Below are 15,507 nucleotides of genomic sequence, written 5' to 3'. Positions count from 1 at the left end.
CATTAAACCATAAAACATGGCTAAATAGATCAGCATGAAGACTACGTCAACCTTTTTTTTTTAATGTTTATTTATTTTGAGAGAGAGAGAGAGAGAGAGAGAGCTTGTGAGTGTACAGTCTCAAGACAATGTCAAGACTACATCAACTTTCAAAGTGATTATCAAATCATGCCAGAATTGGAGTATTTTCTTATGTCTTCCTTTAGGAAAAGTCATCTTGTACTGGAAAGTATTGACAAAGTATTAAAATAAAATTTAATATAAAAGTAAACACTTCAGGGGTGCTTGGTGGCTCAGTCAGTTATGCGTCCAACTCTTGATTTTGACTCAGGACATGATCTCATGGTTTATGAGTTTGAGCCCTGCCTTGGGGCTTGGGATTCTCTTTCTCTCTCTCTGTCTCTCCCTTCCTCCCTTCCTCTCTCTCTCCCTTTCTTCCTCCCTCCCTCTCTCCCTCTCTCTCTCCCCCCACTCTTTCTCTCTCTTTGTCCCTCCCCTGCTCATGCTCTTTCTCTCTCTCAAAATAAAGAAAACTTTAAAAAAAGTAAACGCTTCATATTGAATTTAATAAAACATGAATAAAGCTCATGTTTTAAAATGATAGTAAAATGTTAAATATATATGTTCCACGGTCTATCCTATGAATTGTTCCTATGTTGGTACAGTCTTCGTAATTACCATATTGGCAACATTTTCTTATTTTTTTTTTTAATGTTTATTTATTTTTGAGAGACAGAACACGAGCAGGGGAGGGGCAGAGAGAGAGAGGAAGACACAGAATTCGAAGCAGGCTCCAGGCTGTCAGCACAGAGCCGAATGTGGGGCTTGAACACATGAAACACGAGATCATGACCTGAGTCAAAGTTAGACGCTTAACCAACTGAGCCACCCATGCACCCCGGCAACATTTTCTTTGCAAAAGTTATTTGAATTCATTTTAGAAATGTTGGAAAATATGAAAAAAATCACTCACACTGCTTGCCATCACCTGGAAACAATCACACGCTATTATAATGTATTTCCCTGTGTAATGGCTTTTTGTGGGTGTGTACAAAGGCCTGGTTTCTCCCCGTCTCCTCCTAAACCAGGGGTGCACTGCATATACTGTCTTCCATTATTCTACAGTCTTTCTTGAATATTCTGGGGGTATGGAGAATTTACTGAAACAAGTTATTAAGTGATGTCTTAAAAGCAGATGGTATAGTCAGCAGACTTGGGAGAAGGTGCCAAGAGAGAAACTATTCTAGGGCTTTTTTATTTCTGGTTTCTGGGTAAAGCAGATCTCAAAGAGAAGCTCATCCTACTTAGCTAGCGTGGTAAGCATATACCAATACAGATGCCTTAATTCATCAGTCAAGGAGACAGATTCACAGAACCTTAAGAATTCAAAAAGACCTTTAAAGTTCTCCGCTGATACTTCCTGACAGACTGTCACTTTCTCCGCCCCACAGCACCTTCCTACACATACATAGGCCATGTCTGACAAATGGTTTAACGCCTACACCTGACACTTCCTGGGACTAGGGCTCACCATTTCTTGAGACACCCGACTCCATTTTGCACTGCTCAATTATTCCTTACATGTAACTAAAACCGGGTACTCTGTAACTTTCACCCTCTGACCCTAGTTCTGCCTTCGGGAACAACATAGAATGAACCAGTTCCTTTTCTGTAATTGTTCTTTAAGACAACATACTTCTTTTCTGACGCGGAGAACCTGTTTCTTCAACATTTTCTCTTGTAACTTGTTTTACAGATTCTGTTGTCCTGACCTACAAAATATGCTTCGGTTTTGCAAAGACCCTTCTAGGAAGAACTTGCTACAACTGAACACATTCCCTAAGATGAAGGCACCACGGAGGACAGACTCTATGATAACCTCCAGGATCTCTGCCTCCTGGCATTCCCCCACTGCATAATCCCTCTGGGTTTAGGTGGGAGCTGTGGCCTTCTTCTAATTAAGAGAACAATAGCAAAAGTGGTAGGATGCTACTCCCATGATAACATTACACAAGGTTGTAACCTGTCTTACTAGGAGACTCCTTTGTCGGGAAATTCTCCCTGGGTGGGTTTGAAGAAGAAAGCAGTGATGTCAGATAGGCCTGAATGGCAAGGAGCTGAGGAGAGCCTCCAGCCAAAATCCAGGAAGAAACTGAGGTGTTCTGTTCAACAATCCATGTGTAACTGAATGCGGCCCACACCATGTGAGCTTCAAAGCCAAGTTGAGCCTCAGATGAAATGCAGCCCCAGCTGACAGCTTGGATGCACCCCTGTGAGATCCTGAAGCAGAGAACTCGGCTAAGCTGTGCCCAAACCCAGAGAACACGAGAGGTAACACATGTGTTGTTTTAATCTTTTAAATTGGTAGTAATATTGTTATGTAGCAATAGATATGGAATACACCCACGAGATCAACATATACCAAAAAGGCACTGATAAGACTTCTTTGAAGAGTTTTCAAAATATAAATTTTCCCTCCAGATGAAGTCATCCTAAAAGCAAATGATATGAAACTAGCTACAGAGTCAAATAGGCCACCTGTGTGCAAGCACCTAAAGTTGGCGTACTCAGATCGATAAGAAACCATTTACCTGTTATACTAAAAACAGAACTCTGTCAAGAGGAGAAAGATAAACAACTAAAATAAGAAAATAAGTGATGCTCTCTCTCTTACTGCACATAATTCTGAAGTTTCTTGCATGGGATGTTAAAATAACAAATAGAAACTCTTTATTGCTGAGGGAAACACTACACTTCGACTGTTTGTTTCTCTCAATCTCCTGAAGTCATTTAGAAATAGCCTGTGCCAAGTATATCTTAAATCGAGGTATTGTAAAACATTTTAAGATTCAAACAATTTATAGGCCAAATGAATATCCTATGCCAATCTTGTAAATAAAGACACTACACGATAAAGGAAAACAAAGAGCACAATCTGCTGCTTCCAGAATCAGGATATACTAAAAGCAAAAATTAAAGCCAAGTTTGTTTTTCCCCTGCTAGAGATAAAATTATCAATCACCTGGAACATGTATGGTTTTTTCCATGCTTGAAGACACATGTCAGTAACTCTCAGGAAAGTTCCAACACTACACAGATTTTCACATTTCATAACTGAAGCCAATTCCCAGATGCTGTAAACTCAACTATTTTATTTTTTTAATATTTATTTATTTTTGAGGGAGAGAGAGAGAGAGAGGGAGAGAAGGAAGGGCAGAGAGAGAGAGAGAGAGAGAAAAAGAGAATCCCAAGCAGGCTCTGTGCTGTCAGCATTTCTATTCTGTGCTGACAGCACAGAGCCGGGTGTGGGGCTCAATCTCACAAACTGTGAGATCATGACCTGAGCCGAAACCAAGAGTTGGATGCTTAACCGACTGAACCACCCAGCTCCTGAATGAAACTATTTTAAATAGCAATGTTAATATTCAAAAATCAGATATCAAATTTCCAGGATAGAGATCTGCAAATAATAAGAAATAAAGGACTGTGTATATGGAGACAGGACATATACTTTAGGGAAAATGTCTTGTGAATTTATTTTTCTCTGGGAACAATGTGTGTAACCAGAGAGTCTCATTCTGCATAAGAAACTGGGGTGTGAGGAAGGAAGGAATACTATGTAAGTGCAGGGCAGATGGCTTCACTGCTCCCAGACACAATGTTGTTATCCTGTGATGTGAATGTTCATGTCCTTGGCTATGCTATATGAATCAGCTGGAGCATTAAAATAAAGAAAATAGATGGAATTATACTCTTAGGGTTGAAAAGGGCTTTGTTTACCATTTCATTTACAGCATGCTTAAGTGGAAATGCATGGAAAAACAGGAATGAATGCATGAATAACCTTGGTTTTTATACTCATTATTTCATTTATTTTCAGAAAATAGAAACTTGTACATTTATCTATGGGGTTTGAGATCTTATTTGACTTTACTTCAGGATGCATTTAGGCAGAGCAATAAGTACTTCTCAATTTCTACCATGCCCTATAATTACTCTCAGGTACTTACATCTCTGTATCCATCCACCAGATTCCCAGAAATGTCTCCTGCTATGTCTCTACAACCAGCCGGGCAGAATTTACTGGAAAAATAAAATAAAGAATTTGTATTTTATTGAATTATAATTAAACTAAAAAGTATAAATTACACTTAAACATATTTCTCCTCTATAGAACATGCAGGAGGGAATTATGCTGTTTATTTGATACTGATAGCACATCTAAATTTGGACTAGCCACAGCCTAAGTGCTTAATATTCACACATGGCTAGTATTGGACAGTGACGGTCTACATTAGTTACAGATTACTTTTGCAATTGGAAGTAATTCATTGTGGTATAATTAAGAAACTGTAAGGTATTTCAAGTGTATATCGTGATGATTTATGTTTCCCAACTAGTAAATTAGCATATCCATCACCTCACATATTGTAATATCTAAATATATAAACATTTAAAATGTATGTAATGCATATATTTTTGGTGAGAACATTTAAGTTCTACTCTCAGCAAATTTTAATTATATAATATAGCGCTGTCAGCGTAGTCAGGTTACACATTAGATTCATCTTATGGCTGCATACATTAATCAAAAACATTAATATCTCTGTATCAAATACATGAATAGTCATATTAAGTCAACACAAAGACTGAATAGACTCGTTAATTTAGTTCAGTTTTGCTGTCAAATGAATTTAAGGTCACACTAATCAGGTACTGCCACCAAATGAGTTACAAAAACCTTTTGACTTTCAAAGCTTTCTACATTTCACGATTATAGGTGAGGGAGTGTGGACGTGTATATCACCATACCTCATCTTTAAATACTACAAAACAACTGAGTTACAGCCTAGATGATCTGGCACCATAACGTCACTCTGTAGGCCCGAATGTATTCTTTTCTGTAGGACAGGAAATGAACATTGATGCCTACAGGCCCTCTCACCACTGGGACTCTATAGGTACAGCTGGAAAGATCTCAGAGAATGCTGGCATGTGTTTATATTGAATGAATGGCAACCTTACAGGGCAGCTGTAATTAATTACTGTTTTTTTTTCAATTTTGTTTTCTAATTATTTAAATTATTGACCATTTTCATTTTTGTTTCTCTACTAGACTTAATAATAGATAACACTAGAACAGATTCTGCATATAAAATAATCTTATTTATTAGAATGTCTAAGATGGTCAGGACCATAGACCCTTGGGCCTCCCTGGGCAAGCTACTTCACTAGTTTGTGCCTCTATTTGCAGGATCTAACAGAACCTACCTCGCAGGGATGCTGGAACATTCACATGAGTTATATATGCAAAGGCCAGGGAGCTATGACTGGCATTAACAAAGCACTCAAAGGAGTTATAGCTGGAGTTAGTGTTGTTGACAATCCTCTCTAGAACATTGGTTCGCAACAGGGAGTGAATTTTGCCCACCCTGGAAGACATCTGGCAATGTCTAGAAACATTTTTGGTTATCACAACTTGAACGTACAGGGTAGAGGGCAGGGATACTGGTAAATATCCAACAATGCACAGAACAGCTCTCCACAACAAAGAATCGTCTAACCCAAAACACCATAGTGCCAAGGCTGAGAAATCCTGCTCTAGACTCTTACTTTATAGATGAGGAAAGGTACATCAAAGAGATTGAATAATTTTTCCAGTTAAAGTAAAGCTGGGATCAAATATTTCATCTCCTATTCTCAGTAGGTTTCTCCTCTGTGGGAAAGACAAGATCAGCTCCCTCTGAAAGTGAAGAAATTCTAAAAGTCACTTGCAAATGCTGGCCGGGTTAAAAAAATACACACTCTGGGCTCCATTATGCTCATTGGTATCAAAGTAGAGCTCAGGAGTCAGCAAACTGTGGCTCATGGGCCAAATCTGTGCTGCTGCTTCTTTTTGTAAATAAAGTTTTATTTACACATTTGTTTACATATTGTCTATGACTGCTTTTGCATTACAGCAACAACAGAAACTATAAATGGATGCAAAAGAGACTGGATGACCTGCACAATCTAAAATATTTACTATCTGGCCCTGGACAAAAGGTCTGCTGATCTCTGCTATATAAGAAATCATTTCAAGTATTCCTCATTAGTTAGAATATTAACACTGTATGGGTGCTTGGGTGCCTCAGTAGGTTGAGCATGGGACTCCTGACTTCAGCTCAGGTCATGATCTCACAATTTGTGAGACTGAGCCCCGTGCTGCGGTCTGCACTGACAGTGTGGAGTCTACTTGGTATTCTCTCTCTCCCTCTCTCTCTGCCCCTACTCTGCTCACTTGCATTTGCTCTCTCTCTCTCTCTCTCAAAATAAATAAATTAAAAAAAAAAAAAAAAGAACATAAATGCTGTAAAAAAATTAAATACAAATAAGGTACTTTATCTGGTTTAATGTGAAGGAAAACAAAATGTTCAGCAACATAGGACTGCAGCACAGCTAGGACACTGTACTTACCTGTATTCTGGCTTCAAATAATGGTTAGCTCGTTCCAAACATGTTATTAAATCTGTCGTAAATAAAGGTAATTGCAATTAGGAGCCTGAATGGAAGTTAGGACACTCATGCTAAAAAAAAAAAATAATAAAGAACTTGAAAGAATTTTAAATAAAAGAATTTAATAATTTTAAATAAAAAAGAACTTTTAAAAAGTGTTTATCCACTATCTAGTTATTATCTGAATTTTTTCCATTTAAAAATAAATTAACACTGAGAACACTATCTTCAGGATTTAATCAGTCTCCTCCATTTCGCTTTTCTACCACCAACGATGGTTTTTCAGCAACTGCCCAATGGATGATAACAGAAACTATTTCAAACAGAAAAACCAACATTGACTCATTACTGTCTACCAAATGCCTACAAAGATCATGTGCATAACCTCTCTTGGCAGGAGGAAAACAATTTCAAAAGCCTGACTTAGTTCACAGAGAAGATTCGGGAACATTTTAATTTAGCAATTTAGCTAGTGGCATCTGAGTGACCATGGAACCTCATGTTTACTGAGAATACAACATTTCACTTTGATCAGTCAGGACCAAGGACTTAAAAAGAGGATGTTCTTTTCTTTTGGAGTATAGAACTGAATGGACACTCAGCAACAGAGATGTTAAGGTACTGTGGATTTTGATGCATTTAGTTCAACCTAGTATAGTTTCCACAATATTCCACACTTGCTGCAATAGTTCTTTCTTTCCTTAATATTTTCAATAGTTCTTAGGGAACAACATATGGTGAACACTAGCCATGCTGGGATTGGCCAGATTTGATTGGCTGAGAGGGAAATGAATGGTGCACCCCCTTCCCAGAGCATTTCTGGCCAGACGGGACTGAGCGCAGAAACTCTGGGCACGTCTGTGACCCTGGGCAGACGTGGAGTGCACTGCATAGTCATCACTCCGGGGCACGAGAGGCCTGGACAGGAGGCCATGCTTTCCTCCCTTGTCAGTATTCATGCTCCCTTCTCTCCTGCTCAAGTATCAGCTCCATGGTTAAGGCACACTGTGACAGTGACTCCACATGTGACTCACACTCACATGCCTCTTCTATGCTGGTGTACTGGTATATGCGAATGAGGGTGGGGCAGAGGGCAGAGGTGCCGCTGGTTAAATAGTGTGTCCCCTAAGCTAAGAAGGGTTGGTGGAGGGCTCCAGAGAATAGGCAGACCTTAGCAGCCAGACCTTAAAATAGACCTGAAAATGTACCATCCAAGGTTTCTAGGAAAACGAGATCAACCCTTTCTCATATAGGTCAGCTGATCAATCTAACAAGCTTGATACAAGTATTCTGAGTTCAGATCTAACTGCTTACAAGGACATAACATTCTTCTCTTCCTACACATACTCGGTACCTGAGGTCACAATTCTATCCAGAGACGGTTATAAGTAGCAAGAGGAATTCATAGACAGACACACGTTTACAGATTTGTGTTGATTCTTTTGCTATACCTGGATGGTCGCTGCTGGCATAGGTCAGCAAAAATCCCCGCCCGGAAATGTGGGATCCACTCTCAAAGTGAACAGTGACTTCGTTTGTGTTCAGTAGGAGTTCTTTGGGAACAGGCATACTTCCACAATATGGTCCTAAAAACAAAGCACACTTTTGGCACATTCAAAATTTAGGCCAGCACAAAGAATGGGCATATTTCTTTCCTTAAAGGTGAAATTTAGCAGACAACACATATATGAGATGGTAATCTTCACCCAACTGAAGTTTTGCTTAATAGTGGAACTGCTGATTAGTGCCTGAATGTGGACTTGATTGTACTGACAAGCCAAGGGGGGAAGTGGCTAACTCCAGATAAGCAATAGGCTAGACCCAGTTAATTGTGAACAACCCAAGAGATAGGTTCTAGTTTTTGTAAAAGACGACTAACAAAGGTTAAACACATTAGGTAGTGAAGAAAATGTTATCATAAAAGTGATGTTCTAGGGACCTCCTAAATTTGCTCAAAGAAACTCACAAATATTTTTCCAAGGAGGTTCCAGAACTAAAAGAAGGTTCCAGAACTAAAAGACTGCCAATGCGTGGTAACAATCTTGTTTTCATGCAATTTACACATTTATCTCTCTCTTACAGTACCTTATGGTTAACCCATATAATTTATTTTGATTTGCAAAATGAAGTTTATAAAAAGGCAGAGGAATCTCTAAAGGCTTTTGAAATACCATAGTATAAGTTATGCAATTAGAACATAACACACTGTTTTCTAGATTGAGTTGCTTGAAAAGCAATAGGAAGCTCAATGAACTCTCAAAGGACAAAATTAGATTTTGAACTGAACAAGAAAAACAGATCTTCATAAGGCTACTCAAGTTCAAGTTTAGCTTGTAAACGGTCATCTTAAAAGTCATGTATGTTGGGGCACCTGAGTGGCAGAGTCAGTGAAACGACCGACTTCAGCTCAAGTCATGATCTCACAGCTCGTGGGTTCGAGCCCTGCATCGGGCTCTGTGCTGACAGCTCGGAGCCTGGAGCCCGGAGCCTGCTTCATATTCTGTGTCTCCCTCTCTCTCTGCCCCTCCCCAACTCATGCTCTGTCTCTCTCGGTCTCAAAAATAAATAAACATAAAAAAAATTTTAAGTCACGTATGCAAGACATAATAATCCTAAGAAAATAGGGATTAGCAAAAGCCAATTTTGACAACAGGTATTCTTCATTAACCAAATAAAACAGGATGGGAAGAGTCGACAGCAACATCAGGTAATAGGCAAGAGACAGCAGTGCCAACATCAGGTAAGGAAGGAGGAGGAAGGAAAGAAAAAGGTCCAGGAAAGGATCATGAACCCAACTAGGCACTCCTCTCCTGCCATAAGGGACCAGATTTCTCCACTGTCCTTCCAGGTTTCAGCTTCAGAAGATGTAACAGAATAAAAGAGAAATGCTATGTGTTTACCTTTGTGCCTCGAATCTCTGTTATTCCCTATTATTGAATGAGAGTGAAATCCAAATAGAAAAAGGTTACTTAGAGACAATCATCATATATAATTACTTATACATGAGTTAATACTAGCAAACTGCTTAGAACAGTACCTCGCATGAGGGCTATAGAAGTACTTCATAGTTAGTAGTGAGTAAATAAATAAATCTATTAAAACAAATAAACAATGCTTGTTTTCCTTTTAGACTACGTCCCATGGAGTTAGAAACTTTTCTATCCCATCACTTTTTCTATCCAGCAGCTTGTACAATACCTGGCACGTGGTGGCCTTCCAAATATTGTTAGAATTGAAATGAAGCTAAATGTTCTTTTATTTTTTTTTTTTAATGTTTATTTATTTTTGAGAGAAAGAGAGACAGAGCATGAGCGTGGGAGGGGTAGAGAGAGAGGGAGACACAGAATCTGAAGCAGGCTCCAGGCTCTGAGCTGTCAGCACAGAGCCCGACGCGGGGCTTGAACTCACGAGCTGTGAGATCATGACCTGAGCCGAAATCAGCCGCCCAACCGACTGAGCCACCCAGGCGCCCCCTAAATGTTCTTTTATTTGCAACAGTTTTTAAAAGCCACACCTGATTATAAAGATGCATAAAAGATTTAATCCTGGCATTAAAAATATTTTTTAATGTTTATTTTTGAGAGAGAGAGAGAGAATGCACAAGAGCGAGTGTGAGCAGGGGAGGGGCAGAGAGAGAGAGGGAGAAACAGAATCCCAAGCAGGCTCCAGGCTCTGAGCTGTCAGCACAGAGCCTGACACAGGGTTCGAACCCATGAACCATGAGATCATGACCTGAGCCAAAGTCTGGGGCTTAACTGTCTGAGCCACCCAGGCACCCCTAATCCTGGCATTTTAAAATATCATGAAAAGGTCAGGAAAAGAAATGTGGAAAAGCAAGGGAGGAAAGAAAATCATTCGTGTAATAAATATATAGATGTTTATGAACTTTAATAGTGCTCACAGCATGGTAGATAAGCAATTTACACTAAATCCATTTTTGTATAATAAAGTTGAAGGATGAACATTTTTTAAAAATTAAAGTGAGTCAGGTTATTGTGCTTCACTTTTGCAACTCTTTCTTAGTTCACATATACTTGAAATTCCTTTTTTGTGCAGATGAGTGAAGAGACTTGCTTTGCAAATCTAATAACAATGAAATAACTAGTAACTTCTTGCTACTCATAAATGAGAGTATTTTTCTAACCAAACTTATCTTTTCCAATACAAAATAAGAACGTATATCCTCCTCTCCAAATGGTGATAATGATACTGATCTCTCAAATTTCTATAGCATTCCAATGAGTCCTAATAAAAACAGTGAGGCAAGCAAGTCTAAATTGATCATCAATGAGAATTTGTTTGAATTCTTTTTAGTTGAAATATATTTGATATATAACACTCTAAATCTAAGGTATACTATATATTCATTTGATATATTTATGTACTTTAATGTGATTGTCACTGGAAAGATAATTAGCACTTCCATCATGTTACATAACTGGAATTATTAGTCTCTTAGAAAGTTTGGTGATTATACAGTGGACCCTTGAACCATGTAGTGGTTAGGGGCGCCAACCCCTGTGCAGCTGAAAACCTGTGTGTACCTTTTGAGTCTCCAAAAAGTTGACTACTAATAGCCTGTTTTTTTTAATTTTCATACTAATACCTACTGTTGATCAGAAGCCTTACCAATAATATAAAGAGCCAATGAACACATATTTTATATGTATTACATACTATATTTTATAATAAAGCTAAAGAAAAGAAAGTATTAAGAAAATCATGAAAACACATTTACAGTACCGTATTAAAAAAACAATTCATATGTAAGTGATCTGCATAATTCAAACCTGCATTGCTCAAGGGTCAACTTTAATTCAATACTGTTGCCTATACTCACTATACTGTGAATTAGATTAGGGTTTATTTACTACTTGTTACAAGCTTGTACCCTTAAACAACATCTGGCTTATCCACCCCACCCCATCCCCATCCCCTGGTACCCATGCCATTTTACTCTGTTTTTATGAGCTTGGCTTTTTTAGATTCCATATATAAGCAATATCTTATAGTACTTGTCTTTCTCTGTCTGATTTATCCCACTTAGCATAATGTGCTCCTGGTCCATCCATGTAGTTGCAAATGGCAGGATGTCCTTTCTCTTGCCTCAACAACTGGATTTTTTTTTTTCAGATTTTTATGGAACAGTTGAAAGTAACGGTTGCAACACTGCATATATTTTACAGAGAAAAGAGCGTATATCATCATGCTAAGCTGTCGCGCAATGTGTATCATTTCCTACACCAAAAAAACACATAAATACAGTAAAACTCTAATTCGGTTGTATCCTCCCAAAGTCATGATAGGAATGTGAGTTGGGAGAAGTTCAAAGATAAAATGTAAACACATACATTCCTTTAATCACCTGTGCCCCCCAGGCTCCAGACCTTCTCCTCTTCTTACGGATGGATTGCAAAAATGCAACTAAGACCTACAGGGGATGGAATGGACCCTCCCTCTATCAACGCAGCATTAGAAGTTATTTTAGTATATGTGCTGCCGAAGCGAGCACAGCATTAGAAGTTATTTTGATGGGTTCATCACAGCACAACCCTCACAACAGCAGAAGGCAGCTTCAGTCCCGCGTGGAGGCTGGAAGTGGAATACTGACGGTGGTACTGCCTATGGCAAAACATCCACATTATTTCCTGTCTGAAGGCCTGACAGATAGATTGCCTTTCACAGAATGAAAGTTAACAACTGCATTCCTAGAGTTAAAAGGGGAAAGAGATGAAAACAGAAAAAATGTGACTGGCTGTGAGAGGGAAAAATAATGGGAAAGCACTGAAGGGTCCTACCAGTTTGTGCCAAGCAATGTTTTCAGTTCTCAGCCAAACTCTGTGGAGGATTATACCTTTTCTTATGAAAAAGCCTGTCTCCACCCTCAGCTGGCCAGACAATATATGTCACTGTTAGTAGTCTCCATCCCGACTTTTAAAAAGGGTCTACAGGGGCGCCTGGGTGGCGTAGTCGGTTAGGCATCCGACTTCAGCCAGGTCACGATCTCGCGGTCCGTGGGTTCGAGCCCCGCATCGGGCTCTGGGCTGATGGCTCGGAGCCTGGAGCCTGTTTCCGATTCTGTGTCTCCCTCTCTCTCTGCCCCTCCCCCGTTCATGCTCTGTCTCTCTCTGTCCCAAAAATAAATAAAAAACGTTGAAAAAAAAATTTAAAAAGGGTCTACGCCTATACTTAAACATTCACAAAGACAATTCCAATGGAAACCCAAATGAAAGCGTGGTGACTCTGTCCATGGTTACCGTCTCTGTCCTGGGCAGTGTTCCTGGACTGGTAAACCTGTCTCAGTTCACAGACTGAACTAGTCTTTCTTGAGGGGGTCTTAAGAACATGAGCAGACCTCCATATAGGACTCACAGTTCTGCACGGGCGTTTGCTTCACAAGCGGCGGTGCTGTGTGCTTTGCAGCCCTTGGACTTGGTAGCTCCCACTCTCCCTCACCTCTGACCTTGTCGGCGAAGCAGATTTCTTACTTCGCCATCCCCAGTTCCCACCAGACTGGGGCACAGCAGAAAAGCAGTTAGTTCATCAAGTAGGCAGACAAATCAGGAAAGATAAACACCTCTCCCTTTTGTGAAACTGAATTGGTAGCCCTGGATGGTGGGAAGGGCTATCAGTGACACCAAACGGAATAGCACCGTGGCATCTGGCACCAGACAGGAGACCAAGACCTGGCAGACAATGGGCTGATTTCTTGGACAAAAGGATAAAAGGCCAGGAACCGTAGGAGCTGCCTTCATTGAGCACAGTAGGCCAGTTCCTCTCAACACATCCCTTGTCTGGAGCTACTGTTCCATGAGCAGCTGAGAGGGAAACCCTTTATCTTTCCTCGTGTGAATAAAAGAAAACTGTCCTACAAGGAAGAATAAACTGCCCCGAGCCAAGCCCAGAATCCTCTTGCTTGTCTGGCAATCTGACAATCTGTTCTGTACTACAATTTATGCTACTGCTACATTCTCTGAGGACTGTCTGGGACTCTACATTACAAGGCAATAATAGTGTGGTTGATAACTGCTCCAAGCCATTTTGGGTGGGCATATGCATTTCACTTTGAAACTGATGAAACTAAGCTTTTGTTTCCTCTGTGAAAGGGTGTGTTTTAAAAATGGTGGGTATGCCATTAAAAAAAAAAAAAAGACTCCTGCCCACCCATAACCATACAAAAACCAGAGACCAAAGAGAAACCTAACTCCTGAGAGCTCTGTCATAAATCAAATTAAGCAACAACAAAACAACCTCCTGAAAACTTTCATTAACCTGATGAACACCCTCTGAAACACACATTTAATTTCTCATGACAGATAAGAACATGCCGATGAGTCGAAGTGACCCTTCCAAGGGAGTGTCACGGGAGGAGCCAGCCACATCATACGCTGCTGGCTGCCAGGAAGGTGGTAGCTGGAGCGGCGGATTTGTGCTCGGAGGCGTGCTGATAAAGCAACCTCTAGAAATGCTGAAGCTGCAAACGCCTTCACACTTGCGACCGGTTTCCGTTTGCTTTTTCAGTGCAGTCAGATGGCACGGTTGTCCTCGCCTGCCAATTGCAGTAGGGTCATCGTACAAAATTACAGAATTTTCAGGGCCATTTTCTTTGAAAAGGAGAGAAATTAGCATAAAAAAGGATATTCCTGGACTATGCTATTAAAACCATAGTCACGTAAGAATGTAAGTGGATACGTATCCCTGGAGAGTTTTGGTCTCTGGTTCCCAGACAAAAATCAGTGACAGATGATAAATGAACCAGGCAGATTCCAAGACAAAGGTGCAGCTTTCCTTGGGGCTATGAGACGCAGGTCAAGAGATGCTGGAACACCAGGGCTCACAACCCACCTAGGCCATTCCCTCTCTCCCAACAAAAGATGGCAGTTACTGAAACTCATCACAGTGTCTCCAGGGAAGAAGGATCTGGGGAAAAGGAGGAGGAGGAGGCCCATAGCTTTTTCTCCCTGAGGCTTACAGTTATGTCAATGAGGTACCTTGTGTGGAAGGTACCCCAATATAACCTTTCTTAATAAGTTTCTTTTTGAATTCTATCATGGCATAAAAGACAAACAAAATAAAAAAACAAATAAACAAAAAGTAGTCTTTCCCAAGAATGTCCAAAACGCAGACCCAATCAGAACAAAATAGACTTGAAGCCCAAAACAACTTTGCACAAGCTAGAAATTTCTTCGAAGGCTTTTGTTTTATTTTCAAAAGTTGTAAGAGTTTTGCATGCTTCATAATATTGGCTGGGAGACATAAACCATTTATAAAATAGAAGTTACTAATCTTGTGCTTTCTCCCTATTTAGGATTTTTAAAAAATCAACAGACAGGGTATAATGCAGTATGCCAGATGTGTATCTTTCTAAAAATTATCATAGAAGTTGTGTTGCAGTTAGGAATTAAAACGCTTAGTATCATTTCCCACTTTTCCCGTTTCTCTTGTTCCTAGTGTAATATAAATATTACCAGTTGGCTTCCCATCACTGTACTTCTAGATCACGGACAACGGTTAAAAAAAATATTGGGAGTGGAGGTGGAAGTGCCAGAAATGTAAGAGAACAATTCTTGGGGTTCTGAGTTTTTCTATATCGCAAATCATTTAGCAGACCACAACTGATTTAATCAATTTACCGTGAGGCTCCTGTGGTAAGCTGGTTTCTTTCTACCTCTAACCACAATGCCTCCTTAAGCATGCTGACTAGGAAGCATTTTCGTTTAAACCTTAACTTTATACTGGTACTCTGTGAGTGATTTCTCAGAACTCCGTCTTCTCCTCAGGATACCTCTATGGGGAGGCCTGGAGAAGTTTCCATCTCTTCCAGCAAATGACAAAACTACAGCTCAGGTTTTCTTCTACACAAACCACTGGATCGGATGGTTTTTGTCATGCAGAATTGGGACATTACAGGGTTTAAGAGTGGAGTCTCTGTAATCAGATGCCCAGACTTGAATCCCACCCAGATCTAGTAGAGTGATAAGCGAGTTACTTGAGGTCTTTGAGCTTCAGTTT

General features: G+C 39.9%; 1 protein-coding gene across 2 annotated transcripts in view; it reads right to left on the bottom strand.

Annotated features, from left to right (window-relative positions):
• Window positions 1–15,507, bottom strand: part of DCBLD1 (discoidin, CUB and LCCL domain containing 1) — a 56,605-nt gene that overhangs the window by 21,068 nt on the left and 20,030 nt on the right. The window contains exons 4-6 of one of the 2 annotated variants that reach the window (XM_042987063.1): window positions 7,947–8,081; window positions 6,457–6,508; window positions 4,011–4,083 (exon numbers count right to left, since the gene is read on the bottom strand). In XM_042987063.1, coding sequence (XP_042842997.1) covers window positions 4,011–4,083; window positions 6,457–6,508; window positions 7,947–8,081 — 260 coding nt within the window. Of the gene's footprint in view, window positions 1–4,010; window positions 4,084–6,456; window positions 6,509–7,946; window positions 8,098–15,507 lie in introns of both variants that reach the window. The other variant, XM_042987064.1, reaches the window with a different exon arrangement.

The sequence above is a fragment of the Panthera tigris genome, chromosome B2, assembly GCF_018350195.1.
Source record: "Panthera tigris isolate Pti1 chromosome B2, P.tigris_Pti1_mat1.1, whole genome shotgun sequence".
NCBI lineage: Eukaryota > Metazoa > Chordata > Mammalia > Carnivora > Felidae > Panthera > Panthera tigris.
This window is presented reverse-complemented; position numbering and strand designations above follow the sequence as displayed.